The sequence below is a fragment of the Haemaphysalis longicornis genome, unplaced genomic scaffold (assembly GCF_048455015.1).
Source record: "Haemaphysalis longicornis isolate Haplotype H1 unplaced genomic scaffold, Haemaphysalis longicornis Haplotype H1 scaffold_7, whole genome shotgun sequence".
In the NCBI taxonomy this organism is placed as follows: domain Eukaryota; kingdom Metazoa; phylum Arthropoda; class Arachnida; order Ixodida; family Ixodidae; genus Haemaphysalis; species Haemaphysalis longicornis.
This window is the reverse complement of record NW_027526422.1, coordinates 138,430,828-138,446,408: the sequence shown is the minus strand read 5'-3', so window position 1 is coordinate 138,446,408 and position 15,581 is coordinate 138,430,828. Positions and strand designations below refer to the sequence as shown.

Sequence of the window (15,581 nt, the reverse complement as noted above, 5' to 3'; positions counted from 1 at the left end):
ATACAAAGGGCAGACTTAAAAATGATGTTATGGAAAAATACTTGCGTGCCCATCTCCACAAAAAGCCCGTCGTCGTTGTAGCTGTTATTCAGGCATGAACATGGCTGCCGCTGCTCAAGCAAAAAAAAAAATTTCAGGCACTTACGTGATGCCTGAGTGCCTTTAAGGGAAGAGCCTCGTAATTCTTGCGAAAAACTTATTTACTGCTACACCTAATTTACATCTCTTTCTGCGCTTTCGTTATTTTTTCTTATGGCGCAAAAGGCTCCCACGTCGTTCTTTTCTGCTATGAAATGTTTGTGCTTCTTCCTTCAATTTTCTTTCTTCTTTTACAGCAAAAATCTAGTACTCTTCTAAACATTTTTCTTTTTCAATTAACCATTGAACCAGTCAAGGCCTGCCTGCTGTGGTGCCTGCTATATTACTTTCCTAGATATCATCAGTTTATCTAGTACCTTATCTGAAGACCCCACGCAGAAGCTAGGTTCCAATTTCAGCAAACTCTTGTGGCTCTCGGACATTTGCACGTGCTCCAAAAACATTACGTCTCCTTTCCTTTTCGTCTTCCTTTTATCTGAAGAGGTCGGTAGTACGTTATTCTACAAAATATCGATTGTCTCTGTTTACTCTCTGGTTAATCCTGGTAGCTCTTTTTCTCAATCTGCTTTGACTTTCCAGGGAAACCTTTCCAGGCAAAAGTTGACTGAAATAATGGAGACTCCAAGCGTACACTGAAGCAGTGAAAATAAAAAAAAAAGATATTTTGCCTTCCGCAAAGAGAACAGAAATAATAATCACAATGAATACGTTGCGGCTTCAAGCGTGTGAGAATGGGAATAACAAACTCCAACGTCCGGTATCAGCCTACACCGATTCTCGCCAACCCCGACAAATAAAATAACACTATAAAGTTTAAAATCAATATCTTATTGAGGTAAACAATGGAATTCCGAACTTTTCTGCTCCTCAAGTTATATATTTAATAAAAGTGCCATGTCTCCTAAACTAGGTGAGGCTCCATTAGAAATTTGCCTAAAGAACAATGGGGGCCTGTTTTCCTGGCCATGAGTAACTTCGGAGTCATGTTAAAGAAGGAACTGGCTGAATTTTTCCTAGGAACCGTAAATAAAGTTGGCACTCAGCCGAAGCTTCATACGTCGTTTGGGAGCTTTAAAGATGCTTAAGGTCTGTCTAACGCCGAACATTCAACTATTTAACTGAGGCATGCCCGTCTCACCGGCATGCAGCCTTACTCCGTTGAAACTGTAGGCTACAATGTGCTTCTTCCTAATACCCCTGCTACACTGCAATGTAATGACCTAAAAGCGATTGTCGTTAGCACTAATATTATTTGGATTGGCCGTGCAGGTCTTCACCGGGAAGCAAAGAACCCTTTATAATAACAGTGGGTGACCATGGGAAATTTAGCGTGGTGGCAAGATACTAATGCAGAAGCTGCCTTATTGTTTAATATCTACTATTCTTGAAAAACAAAACAAATCAACCTTTGCACAAGGGAGTAATAGGTGTGTCACCATTCCTAGTGATACTAGTAGACATCACAAGCCGAAACAAGTAAGCGAAAACTTGGATTTGGGTAAAAGATAAATGATGGGAATTTGCCAATAGATTCTTTCCTTCTTTTTATATTATCCTTAATGGTCAAAATATGTCTTTCTGATAATTTTTAGACAAAGCACCGAATTTTGTGAACTTTGTTATTTATTGACAGGCCACTTCTGTGGAGGCCACTCATTCGGTTTGGAAACTAAGGCGAATGATTTTCCCGAACGCATTCGCTCAACACAAGGCATTGACGTCGAGGAGCGCTATATATTCTGCTACTGCCATTGCAGCTGATATCACTCGCTTTAAACGTCGTAAGACGTGCCATGTGAGAGGGGTAAAACGTTTCCAAAATCAACTGTGGAACAATTAACGCGGCAAGTAATATGTTTTACACCAACGTTTCCTGCTCCAGATAAAAGTTAAGTTTTCGAGCGGCTCAAAACCAGGTCTCGAACCACATCCCGCAATTCAGCATCTTTAGGCTACTGAGGCTTTACAGCGGCTTTTTTCTACCAGTTACTGAAACCTTCAGAAGTAGCGTTTCAAGCGAACCGGTGGCTGCCTCTGGAGGCGTGCATCAACTGGCGGGCTTGCACCTATCCCGAAACTAAATGTAACCGAAACGGAATAGAACTGAGAACACGCACATCGCTCTCATTCTCCTACCTCTGATTTCTTCCACATATTTGGTGTAATGCATTTTGCAAAGTTAAGCCCGGTGCACTTAATTAGTCTGATAGTTACGCCTAACACGGAAATAATACTTTAAATTTTTTAAAGTACTAGCACTACAGCACCATTTTGTTTGATGCGCAAGACAACGTTACAATAGGTGAACGCAGTACGAGAGGCACTCTTACCTTGACAAGTTCATCTGGCTTGATTGTGCAGAGGATGTTTTGTCCGAAGTCCACCTTAACATCGCCCGTTCGGAGCACGCTCTTCACAGTGCCAATCAAGCCGTAACACTACAAAACAAACAGAAGCCAAGAGCTATTTCAGGGAAGATAAAAGGAAGTGCACTCTACTTTTTATAAAATAAAAAAAATCTCAACAAAATAATTAGCCGCATAATAACCAGCAGTGTAATTCGAAATGGAAAATAATGAGCACGTCAACGGCCCTGAGATAACTTCTGTGGACGCAGATTTTATTGTGCGTGCTGAAGCCGGGGAGCATAGAAGTCAGTGCCTTAAAAGGGACCCGCGTGGTCATATTCCTAAGAGACGTACTAATTCTTCACCCACGGGCTAAAAAAGAATCATGTGCGGATACGAAATGCTCTAAAAATTTAAGAAACGTTCCTAACGCCCTAGTTTGCTTCTTTTAGAAATTTATCACTTCTTTACCGAGACATAAAATATACAAGAAACGGATTTGGGGTTCACCAGTTTTCATTGGATGGCGCTAGCTGTCTAGCTAGCAGGAGGTTTATTTTTTTTAAATTTCTGTGTAGTAGTGGCATATAGCTAAAATAACCAAACTGGACCACTGTGAACACTGATATATTTTTCAAAGCATTTCATATTGGTGCACGATGCTTTTTAAGACCGTGGGTCATGATGTAGTAAATCCATTGGAATGTTAACAGGTGATTCCCCCTTAACTGCATTCTCTGTGGTAACGTCAGAAGCAGAAACCTTCTTTTCATGTGCTTTCATCAGAACAGTGAAACAGTACAAAATAAAAAACAATGAAGACATTGTTTCTTCGCGAGCTGATGCCCTCGTGTAGGGTATGCGAAAACTGAAGCATATATGTGAACTATATTCACAGGAAATGTTTTGGCCGTTATTACAAAGCCCCGTCTAACGGGATCACATTAATTTTGATGGAACTGCGTGACCCTTTTTATAAACATACAGTATGGCAGCCAAATTTCGGAAGGTGAAAAGGTAACTTCACTATGCAGTTTGGTTGGCGGCAATACCTTTTTCTGCTGGGGGAAGAGAGTGTGAGTGGGCGAATAAGTGGAAAATACCAGAAGTTCATAAATGGAATTCCCTTTGACACGTAGGCAGTGCTTATACACAACATGAGAATGATATGACGCGTAGAAATACGGCGGATAGGGACGCTTTGGGCAAGCACTTTTAATTAACGACACCAGGCCGTCTCCTAAAAAAAACTAATATTTTATAGCTTCCCGCGGGGATGTACGTGCCCGGAGCACAAGGCCTAAAATACGCTTTCAAAAAAAATATGAAAAGACTTTGGTTTTGCATTTCGGCTTTGAACACGGCCTTTTTTTAGGGGAGCCGACATTCGCGTCACATGAAAGATTTGCATCTGTAATCACATGCAATCTGTTGGGGAAGTGCGCTATGGTCTTTTTACTGGACCTTTTACTGGACCTTTTACTTGGTGCGCTATGCAATTTTCCGCTTATCGTAAACGCCGTTGAAGACACCGACCTTTCTGCGATGCGGCTCCTTAAGGCTACGCGTTACAACTTCAGTAGGGTGAAGAAAAATAATGGAGAATGATACCATGATAGCTTACAAATAGCCAGCGGGCGGCTTCACTTACAAAACAAGATGGTGTATAGGACATCCTGATCATAATCAAGCTAAAGAAGTGCTGTTTGGTTGGACAAGCACTTAGAATAACTAACAACCGTTTCGAAAGGCCGTTTACAGAATGGCTACCTAGTTATGTGTACGCGGCGCTTCCGCTGGATGACGCCACCGAGCCAACCGAGCTGCTCCAGGTGCGATGAGCAGGCGAGCGGAAGTCGCACCCGCGCACCGCCGCCGCAGAGAGCAAGAAGAGCGCTCCTCGATGGGCCGCGCGAGCCACCGTGTAAATATAATCAGTTAAATAAAAAACGAGTTATTTCAGTTCAACCAAGCCAACAGCTCTCAATAATAGATAACAGTTCAGAAGTGGGATCAAATCACAACGTCCGAACGTGAGAAGCCGCCCAGCAGTTATGATGGGGCCTGTGACGCGAAGCGCAGCATCTTCAGCGACAACGAACGAAGATGGCGCGAACCAGGCCAGCGGTGACGACGGGGCGCGCAGCGACACGAGATCCGAAAACGAAGTCCCGAGTGACTCCACGACACCACAGCCGGCGATGGACATGGCAGCCGTCATCCAAGCAGCTGTACAGGCAGCCGTGAGGGAGGCGATAAACGGTATGGCGCTCCTTCAAACGCAACAGACGCCTGCCACGCCCGTTACGCCCGCGGCAGAGACTTCGCGTTTGGTGCCATCGTTCGATCCCCTTTCATCAGGCTGCTCGACCGTCGACACGTGGATTCGGCGAGTCGACGACTTGGCTGACATTTACGGTTGGTCGGTCAGGCTGACCTCCTGCAACGCACTATGCAGATTGGAAGGCCCGGCCAAGACCTGGTACGATTCCCTGTCATCAGTGGACAAAACGTGGGTGCAGTGGAAAGACGAACTAAAGCGTGCATTTCCGTCGACATCAGGAATGCAACGCCTCCACCGTGAAATGGAAGCCCGTTGTCGCAAGCGAGGTGAGCCCATCGAATCTTATTACTACGACAAGCTCGCCAAGGCTCGCCGGTGTAATATCAGTGACAAAGGCTGTGTCGAGTACATCATCACCGGCCTGAACGATCCAGACACAATTCGAGCAGTGAGCGTTCGCACGTACGATACTCCCGAAGAATTGCTTCACTGTCTCAAGCGTCTAGAAGATCGTCTAGGAAACGTAGTTTCGTCGGCTTCCCGCCAAAACGCCAAGCATTTCACCGACTATCAAAAGGGGCTCTTCGAAGGGGCCGATCACCTTACCAAGGCAACCGGAGCCAACATGGCCGACGATCGCCGAGACTCCCTCTCACGCAGACAGAGGAAGAAGCCTCTCTCCAACGAGAAAGGGGAACCGCTGTGCTTCAACTGCAACGAATACGGCCATTTGTCTCTCCATTGCCCCTCTCCCCAACGAAAAGCGCGATGCGGCGCTTGCGGACGAGTGGGCCACGAAACGAGAGACTGCAGAGCGAAGAAGGAACGAGAGCCGCGCGTCGCTCAAAACGTTGTGAAATCCGACTTCCGCGCTACCGAAGCAGTGAACGAGAAATATTTCATGCCAGCGAAACTGAACGGACATGAAATACGTGCCTACGTCGACTTGGGGAGCCAGTGCGTAACCCTACGTCAGGAAGATGCAGAACGGCTGGAAATCTCCTACACGAAACTCAAAGAATCACTCTCTATTGGAGGGTATGGATCGGGATGTGTGACGCCTTGCGGCGAAGCAAGTGCTACCATCACGGTCGACCAAGCGACAGCTGACGTTCATCTGTACGTGGTACCAAGCAGCTCGCAGTCCATACCACTACTTGTTGGGCAGCCGTTCACGGAACAGCCTCACGTAACGATTGTAAGGCGGCGACAGACAGTCAGGATTTTTGAGGAGCGCGAAAACGTCCACGAAACCGACGACACGCTGCGTTCCATTGAGATCCCCGATCTGCCCCAACGTTCAGTCTGCCTGTGGGCCAAGGAGTCAACCGTTGTTCCGCCGAAGTATGTGGGATTCGTCAAGCTCTACGCCACGGGTGCCATTCTCAGCACAGATGTGTTTGTCGACGCACAATTCAGGTGTCAGGAAGGACGTGAGCACTGCATACCACGCTGCGTCGTAACTGTCGACGAGGCGTACGAGACACGCCTACCCATCATGAACATGTCAAACCATGACTTGGACATCAAGGAACACGAGCGGGTAGCACGAGCGGAAATCTGCTATCCAGACGATATGCCGGAGCGAGAAATAAACGTCCACGTCACTCAGCGACAGCCGATGCCACGCGAAGAGATAAAAACTGGACCTGCCGTCACTCCACACCAGCGAAAAATGCTGGAATGCCTTATCGACGAGTATCGTGACTGCTTCGCACGCAACATTTCGGAGATCGGGCAGACCAGTGCAGCGGAAATGAAGATCGAGTTGACGACAGATGAGCTAGTGAGATTCCGTCCCTACCGACTTTCCTTCGCAGAGAGGGCTCACACGAAAGAGATGATCGAAGAACTGAAGCAAGCGGGAATCGTTGTCGACTCGACTTCCGACCACGCCAGCCCTATTCTCCTCGTGCGAAAGAAGAAAGGAGAACTGCGGATTTGTGTCGACTACCGTGCACTTAACCGTGTGACGAAAAAAGACAGGTACCCGTTGCCACTAATTGATGATCAGCTGTACCGCCTCCGCGGAAAGTGCTTTTTCACGAGTCTCGACTTGGCGTCTGGTTATTACCAGACCCCCATGGAAAAGGAGTCTAGACACAAGACAGCGTTCGTCACCCCTGACGGGCACTACGAGTTCGTCCGGATGCCGTTTGGGTTGGCCAACGCCCCAGCGGTATTCCAGCGGATGATCAACGCGGTTCTGGGACCTCTGCGTTACTCTGTGGCAGTCGCCTACATGGATGACATCTTGCTCCCAACGACAACTGTAGACGAGGGACTCGAGCACCTGCGAAAGATTTTGGAGGCTCTACGAAGAGCGGGACTGACGCTACGGTTGAGTAAGTGCTACTTCTTCTGCGACCGAGTCGACTGCCTTGGATACGACATTTCTGCTGAAGGGGTGCAACCAGGAACTCTCAAACTTCAGTGTGTAGCTGAATTTCCGAAACCGACAAATGTGCACGAGGTCCGCCGATTCCTGGGACTCGCAAGCTATTTCCGACGATTTGTCAAGGGGTTCGCCACTATTGCTAAGCCTTTGACGAAGCTGACCTCTAAGGACAAAACTTGGAAGTGGACTGCAGAACAAGACTTTGCATTCGCCGAGCTGAAAAAGAGGTTAATCGAAAAGCCTATCTTGGCTCATTTCTCGTTCGACGCAAGAACGGAAGTTCACACAGATGCCAGCAGAGATGGGCTGGGAGCTATTCTCTTACAAGAGCAAGCTAAAGGGCAGCTCCATCCCGTCGTGTACGCCAGCCGACGGACAACCGAGTGTGAGGAGAGATACCACTCCTACGAGCTGGAAACATTGGCTGTTGTGTGGGCGCTGGAGAAGTTCCGGTTCTACCTAATAGGATTAAACTTCAAAGTGGTGACTGACTGCAATGCCGTGCGCAGGCAACGATGAGTAAACGAACACTCCTACCTCGGATCGGCAGGTGGTGGCTTCGATGCAAGAGTTTACCTTCGATGTTGAGTATCGAAAGGGCACGACCATGGCGCATGTCGACGCACTCAGCCGCTCACCACACGACCCTCCCGAAGAGACCGATATCGTTGGCGGCATTCAGATCCTCGCTACGTGCGTGGAAGTAGAAGACTGCCTTGCTATCGCACAAGTTAACGATCCCAAAATAATGGCACTGAAGGAGAGGTTAGAAAAAAAACAATGCCTCACGAAAGAAGATCGGCGCGTGCAAAGCGAATATCAGTTGCACAACGGCAAGGTGTTCAAGAAGTTTCAAGACGGAGGTTCACAGGAAAGGCTTCTCTGGGTCGTCCCAAGTCAGACACGTTGGAGGGTAGTGAAGGCTTGTCACGACGACATCGGGCATTTCGCTGTGGACAAGACGCTGTCAAGGTTAAGAGAGAACTACTGGTTTCCAGGCATGAGGCGCTACGTTAAGCGATACATAGCCGCTTGCGTTGAATGCCTTTTCCACAAGACGCCCACCGGAAGAAAACCAGGCAAGCTGCATAGCATCGAGAAGGTGAACAAGCCATTTCATACGATCCACATCGATCATCTCGGCCCATTTGTTCGGAGCAAGTCGGGCAACGCGTACATAATTGTGGCTGTTGATGGCTTTACAAAGTTCGTCATGTTGCGAGCTGTTCGTAACACTTCGGCTGGACCAGCGGTGCTGTTTCTTCAGGAAATTGCTAGCATTTTCGGGCCACCGAATGTGGTAATCACCGATAGAGGGACTGCATTCACTAGTGTGAAGTTCAGGGCAATGTGTGAAAGCTTTCGAATCACGCGCGTCAAGACTGCAACTGCCACCCCACGAGCCAACGGTCAAGTGGAACAGTACAACCGCATGATAACTCCGGCGGTGGCAAGCATGACCAAAAGAGAAGACGGTCGGGACTGGGACTCGACACTGCCTCAGGTGCAGTGGGGTATTAATAACACCGTGCACCAGGCCACGAAGACTACACCGTTTGGACTTCTGTTCAACTTCAGATCACGGAGCATTACGGGTGACTGCGTGGAGGACGCTCTCACAGAACATTTCGACAAAGAGTTGGAGGAGAAGAGGGCCGCAGCAACGGAAAACATTCGTGAGGCCCAACATAAGCAGCAAACACGTTACAACAAGAAGCGGGCTGAACCGTCTGAGTTTCAACCGGGAGACATCGTTCTAGTTGAGCGAGAACCCACAACGAGCGGAGAATCCCGAAAACTTAAGGTCAAATACAAGGGAGCGTACGTCATAGTCGAGAAGCTTCCCAATGACCGCTACCGCGTCAGAGACGTCCAACACACCCGGAGGACACGAAGGACATATTCAAGCGTAGCCCCCGTCGACAAGCGGAAGCTTTGGGCGAAGGACATCGACTCGGAAAGCTCAGAATCGGACGAAGACAAAAGTTCCGACCGGGACGGTCGTTAATGCAGGATGGCCGAATGTACGCGGCGCTTCCGCTGGATGACGCCACCGAGACAACCGAGCTGCTCCAGGTGCGATGAGCAGGCGAGCGGAAGTCGCACCAGCGCACCGCCGCCGCAGAGAGCAAGAAGAACGCTCCCCGATGGGCCGCGCGAGCCACCGTGTAAATATAATCAGTTAAATAAAAAACGAGTTATTTCAGTTCAACCAAGCCAACAGCTCTCAATAATAGATAACATATGGTACTTGATGTAGAAGTAGAGCTAGAAAAAAAGAGCGCACAAAAATGGGATGCAGTAGAGAGATACCCACAATGAATACACAACTAGCTATCAGTTCCGAACTAGCATTGAGTACACAACTAGCCCAATGTCAAGCCTTAGTAGAAGTAAAGCACTGACTAGATAAAGGAGCGTGGTAATCGTAGTTCGCCATAAAAATAAATCCAAACGGCGTAAGATAAAAACAGTTCGAAATGTATGGCAACGGTCTTCTGCCTGCTAAAACGTTGGTCTCTGACAATGTAACCCATTGGCGCTGTTCCCATTGTTAGCAGGAGAAATTGACCAGAATAATGAATTGAATAGAACAACTCTGTTTCGAATAACAATCATAAACGTCGTCCGTTCTCAAGACGAAGGAGCCTGCACAAGAAAGTGAATGCTAACACATATAATCGCTGAGGTTGGCCACTCAGCCGTAAACACTATATTCGAAATTTACTTTGCTGTTTTTGCCGGTGTAGTTGATTGTCCGATCATATACGCCGATGTACCCACCCTATAGTCTGGTGTTGGGCGTATGGTGCAAGGGCAAAACATTGAAGGTATTTGGCCCTGCTGAGTGCCGCTTCACAGTCTGCTCCTATATTACTCAAAGTCTTTACACCAACAGAAAATTCCAACACCTGTCATGATCTTTGAAGTAACAGTTTGAATGTGTTCTGTGTTTTTGGCTTTATGGACAGCGCAGCCCACCCTGCAGCCCCGACTTTGCGTTGTTGCTCGTAAACTGTATGACTGATGCAAACTTTTCGAACCCGTGGAATAAAAAATTGAGGGGTAATGTGCCGCAATTTCTGACAATTTTTGTATTTTTAATGAGAGAGAGTCAGACAAAAAACAACCAGTGAAACTGAAGGAATGGCAGCGACATAACATTCTTACAAACCAAAAGAATTCCACTAGTTTAGGTAGCAAACTGCATTGAAATGCACAGGTAATATTTTTACACTTACTGATGACGTGTCAAAGTCTTGGCAGGAAGGTTCAATGACGTGAATATTCGAACAGGCAGCCCTCGATCTGACGGTCACACAGTTACCCAGTCGGAAATCATGCACTCTTGGTAAGAGGCATTCTTCTTCCATGCTCGCTTGAACAGCGCTGGAACAAAGCAGGGCTTACTGTTAGAAATATTCTGTCCATATCGATTTTTCTTTCTTTAAAAGGTGGGGTAGCCCCGCAATACTAAAACATTATAAAGATGATAGTCTTTCTTGGGCTACATAAACACAGAAATTTCAGTTGTCTGTCTGTCTGTCTGTCTGCTGTCTGTCTGTCAATGTCTGTCTGTCTGTCTGTCTGTCTGTCTGTCTGTCTGTCTGTCTGTCTGTCTGTCTGTCTGTCTGTCCGTCTGTCACTCGATTAAGCCAGCCGGACAAACTGAGTACATGCTGCGCAATACTTTTACATACTCACAGCCAAATATGAACGTCATAGTCCGGTTTTAAGGTTCATACTTGTCAACATTGTTCAACAAGAACAAGACATTCCGCAAATATCAGCCAGAAAAAGAATACTTGAGTAATGTTTGCAGCATTCCACTACTAAAAAACTTCGAGTGCTTGCTTTTTGCTATATGAAATAAAATACTACATTAACTGCAGAAAACCGCCGCCGGATGTTGCCCGCACTACCTGGCGTAATTTGAAACATCAAACGACAACTAGACATTCTGCGTTCTGCTTGAAACGCTCGTAAGCAGGGCAACGTGGTTCTATAAACGTTGTAGTCGGGTGCCTCGATACACGCGCGCCTCCGTCGTACGGCAACGCTGGTATCGAGGCATCCGACTTGGAGCAGTGGAAAGCGGCAAATTTAAATTGACTTTACCAAACCTCTAGCGTGTTCTCTTGGAAGAAACGAGGCGGAAGAGGAACAACATGAAAGGTGAGCGGGAGAGAGAAGGAATGTATTGACTTCCCAGGGGCGCCATTCGACTATCGTCTTGCGTCGACATTTGCAACGAAAGGAGGAGATACGAGGCCAATATTTTCTGTACCCAACATTCGTTTATGTACTCAGTCTGTGATTTATAGATTGAGCCAGTGTCTTTATAAGTATTATAGTTAGTTCCTAATTAGCTAAAACCCAAAGTAGCAAATCCAACAGGACTGCCAGTTTCTCTTCACTTTCCTCTTCACCAGGGTTTAGGGGCTCTATTTTTTTTTTAATTTACAATGCACGTCAGCAAAAGCGAATCAAGACTATTTATGAAACACCACTTTATAAAATCGCTATTTGTCACGGAACTCTCAAAAGCTATTGTTTATACAGGAAAATTCCGAAACACACACGATATTTTATGAGCTCATGCTGTTGAGTCAGTAATTAGTGCATAATGTGTATAGGCAGCAAAATTAGACCGATTTCAGAAAAATCCCCAATGTCTGCTACATTTCTGCGAAGAAGGAGGAGGAATACCTTTATTCTCAGAGGGGCATGAATTCTGTGTTGGGGAAGGAGATAAACACGAAGGAAGGAGGGAATAATAAAAAAAACTCACTGTTAAAGGTTCAATCACTTGACATGGTGGATGGCATATTTAAAGCCCGTGAAGATATATTTCCAATATTTTGTGAAGATACGTGCTACGTTTATGACAGGAGTTAGCCAGGTTATTGCACCAAATTGTAGAGACCACTGGTCAGTGAGTATTCAATAATTTTCTCTAGCGCTGAGGGGCCCTCTCGAACGCGTTTCAAATGCGCTTTCGTATTCACAGGTGGCGAACCGAGGTTCAATAGAGGCTCGCGAAAGGCCGTGAAGTGCGCACAGTGCCATAGCGTTGGATGCGCGAGCTCGCTCCGTGGGTCAATGTATGTACTACATGAGGGGTTAGGGCCGTGATAGCACAGATCGATATTAGCCATCACCTACACCAAGCGAGTGAGCGTCTTAAGCGGGCTAAGTACACCGACCGGAATGGTGCCTTGCAGTATCTTGCGACCTTCTGCCTTGAATTTGCGCCGATAAAGTTGCCTGTCTGGTATTGGTAGGTGTTGCAACGGGGCACTAAACACCACTGGAGTCAAGTCTCTCCCGGGCGGCGGTCTGAGCCGTGTGGTTGCCATGTGCACGAGGCGTGTGTCCCGGGGACCAGACGATGCCGATGGCGATGCCTTCCAGCTAAAGGTCTCAGATGGAATATAGTATATTCGTGGCGGTATAATTTTGTGAGAATGTTCTGTTAAATTCACGAAGGGTGTTGTGAGAATCCGTAAGGATGCCAAAATAATGGGCTGAGAGACATTCACAATACTCGCGGATGGAACGGACAGCGTTCACGACACACATGACTTCGGCTTCTTCAGGTAGGTCATATGTATTCGAGATCTTCCGGGAGTCATTTAGCAAGGACACGTCCGAAGATGTGCATGCAATCACACCCTCACTACCGCGCACACCGGTATTCGTGAAGATATTTACTTCGTTCTCCATCTTGGCATTATGGGTGGTGCGAACTAGAAAAATTTGACACCCACCTAAATTCAGTCGTACGGCTACAATTGACAGCAACACAGCTTTCTCGGGAACTTTGCAGTTGAAGAAAAATTCGTCCTGCTCTATGGTTCGACCCCAGGACCACCGCCGATATAGTGCAGTCGCTCTATCAGCTTATCTAACCAGTACTTTTTTTCTTTATTTCCGGGTTTCAACTAAAAACCATATAACATAGCACAACATTACAAGATTGAAATTGCCAGCCGAGTCATCGTCACTGCTTGCGGATTTTAATCCATTCAGGGTCTTTAGGGCATTCAAGACCCATAACCATTCTGGTTGTTCGGTCTCGGCTTTACCCACATTCCTAACGACTGCAATGCTCTCGATGAAGAACTCCCAGGCAGGGCGTGCTTTGGGGTGTGAAGGGGTCTTACACACGCTACGAAGGCTTAAAGCCACAAGTATGCCTTATGGCACCCTTTCAGCGTTATTCGTCGGCAAGAATAATACGGCATAAGAAGTGATAGGTTAATTTTCCAGTGAAAGACAGCATCTTCCCGATCTAAAACATTCTACTCCGCCATCTCAGGTTTGGCTGCACACGCGACTGTGGATACCTGAAGGGACAAAAAACATTTTCTTCAAGCAAAGGCTCCACGGCCATGGTCTTACTTTGAAACGAAAAAAAAAACGTTTTCCCCGATGACCCTAACGGCACAGCCTTAACGCTGATCAATACATTATTCCCGGATGCCGAATACATTTATTTATCTCTACAACGGTAGCGGCAGAGTAGCGCATAACAAATCGTTGTGAAAACCTGTTACAGCGCCCAAATAGTGCATCGAGGAGTAGACGTTAGGAAAATTAAAACCCCAGACCACCTCCCGAAGGAATCCTGGCGCACTTCCCCTTTTCTGCAATCCGCCGCCACAAGGTGGTCCTGCACGGAATCGCTAAACAGGGTACCCAGACAGTAGTTGCGCTGATCTGTCACATCTTATAAAGCAAACCTTGATTTTACATGTCTCAAGGAATGACGAGTGAGACTTACGCCGTCGGTTTAACAGAGCGAAAGACGTTTGTGCGACTCGTGTGTTCCCGTTTAGAGCCCCAAACAAACACAATTAACAATCGGTGTAGTGTTTTTACACTGACACGTGACATACATAAAGCCTGGAGGACGCACCAAATATTTACACAAGAAATAAATTACCAAGGTTAGCGCCAAAAAATACATATAGGTCATGACCACCCCACTTTGACGTTTTATATTTGACACGACGAGTTTCTTCCACCTGGTGGTGCGTCGCATTTTGGTAGTGCTCGAGTAGTACGGCGAAGTATGTGACTGCTGTCTCGGTCCACTGAAGTTTTTCAAAAAAAGCTGGTCCAGCCTCCCGGTTTCCAGGCTAGAACAAATGCATTCGTTTCAGTTTATGGCGCTGCCACTCGTTTTGCAAAACACTAGTGTGCCTTTAACGACAGAACGACAGCACTTCCACTTTCTCTGTCAGTACAAACTACAGCGATGTGGTCAGCATTCATGAACATTTTTTACTTTAAGTTTCATGCAACCTGAAGTCCCGTATTGCATCATTGTGGAGAATTTTTAAACAGAAGAGTTGTGAGGTATACTACGAAAAGCAGGGGCGACAGGGGGCAGCCTTGGTTGACGGATATCGCACCGTAAACTCGCAGTGACGTTTGTGTTTGCAATTAGGCTTGCCTCCCATATTGAGAAGTTCATTTTGACCCGGCCTAATACGGCCGAGCCTGCATTGACATGCTCTAAAAGTGCGAAGAGTGTCGCATGGTTTACCCGGTGGATTGCCTTTTCTAAATCCAGTTACAAAATGCCTGTCTTCCTCAGTAATATGTATGCACATTCTAAGATGATGCTTAAAACATGGATGTTGGTCATGATTGTTCTCCTCTTAACCTCACATGGGTGACGTGGACCTCAAATATATTTTATAACGTCTAAATTCTCTTTAAGAGAATAATCATTAAAATTATGTAGCCCAAGTTCGTAAGACTATTAGGGCGGTAAGCTGTGACAGATAATAACACAGTGGCCTCTTCTGATTTCGGAATCAAGACAACGTATAAGTCTTTTGAAATAGGTGGGCAGCTGTTTTATTTACTAGGTTGTCTTAAGTACTCCGTATAGGCCATTGCTAGTACTCATTTAAACCTGTAAAGAAACAAGCTCACAGAGCGTCGGATCTGGGCGATTTCCGCAGGGACATCTCATCAATAGCGCCTGAACTTTCCGATAAGCAGATAGGGCTCCCACATTAGCTTTCATTTTATCGCCTAACTTGGGTATCAGCAGCAGAGAAGTGATAGCGAACCCCCCTTCACTTCAGCGCGCTTGTTCTCGAAGGTCCTGATTGTGTTAATAAAAGGCCTGTTCTACATTTTCGCCCTTACGGAGAACTTCGCCACGGCAGCTCATCGCTGTTATTTCATTACGCTACCGGCTCTTGTTTCCGCTGACAACGAGCGCTTCGTGGGCCTTTCGCCTGACTTTAGCCGCTTAGCGCGTGCGCGTATTATGGTCCCTCTATATCTTTCTGTGTCGAGAAGTTATAGCTGTGTTTTAACTTCCCTTATACTGTCCTTACATTTTCCGGGTTCTGTGCTTTCATGCCTTAATGAAAATAAAGCTGGCCGTGGAATTGTTTTTCGGTTTTCATTTCTTTCTAATGTAATA

At 46.6% G+C, this 15,581-nt stretch overlaps 1 protein-coding gene across 1 annotated transcript; it reads left to right on the top strand.

Moving 5' to 3' along the window:
* The first annotated feature begins 4,466 nt into the window (after positions 1-4,466).
* On the top strand, positions 4,467-7,648 carry LOC144146572 (uncharacterized). Its single transcript, XM_077678514.1, has one exon. It carries the CDS (start codon positions 4,502-4,504, stop codon positions 7,646-7,648), a length of 3,147 nt encoding a protein of 1,048 aa, XP_077534640.1. The 5' UTR covers positions 4,467-4,501.
* The last annotated feature ends 7,933 nt before the right edge of the window (positions 7,649-15,581 follow it).

Coding starts and splice junctions, on each gene's coding strand:
- LOC144146572 (XM_077678514.1), top strand. CDS start 4,502: ATGATGGGGCCTGTGACGCGAAGCGCAGCATCTTCAGCGACAACGAAC.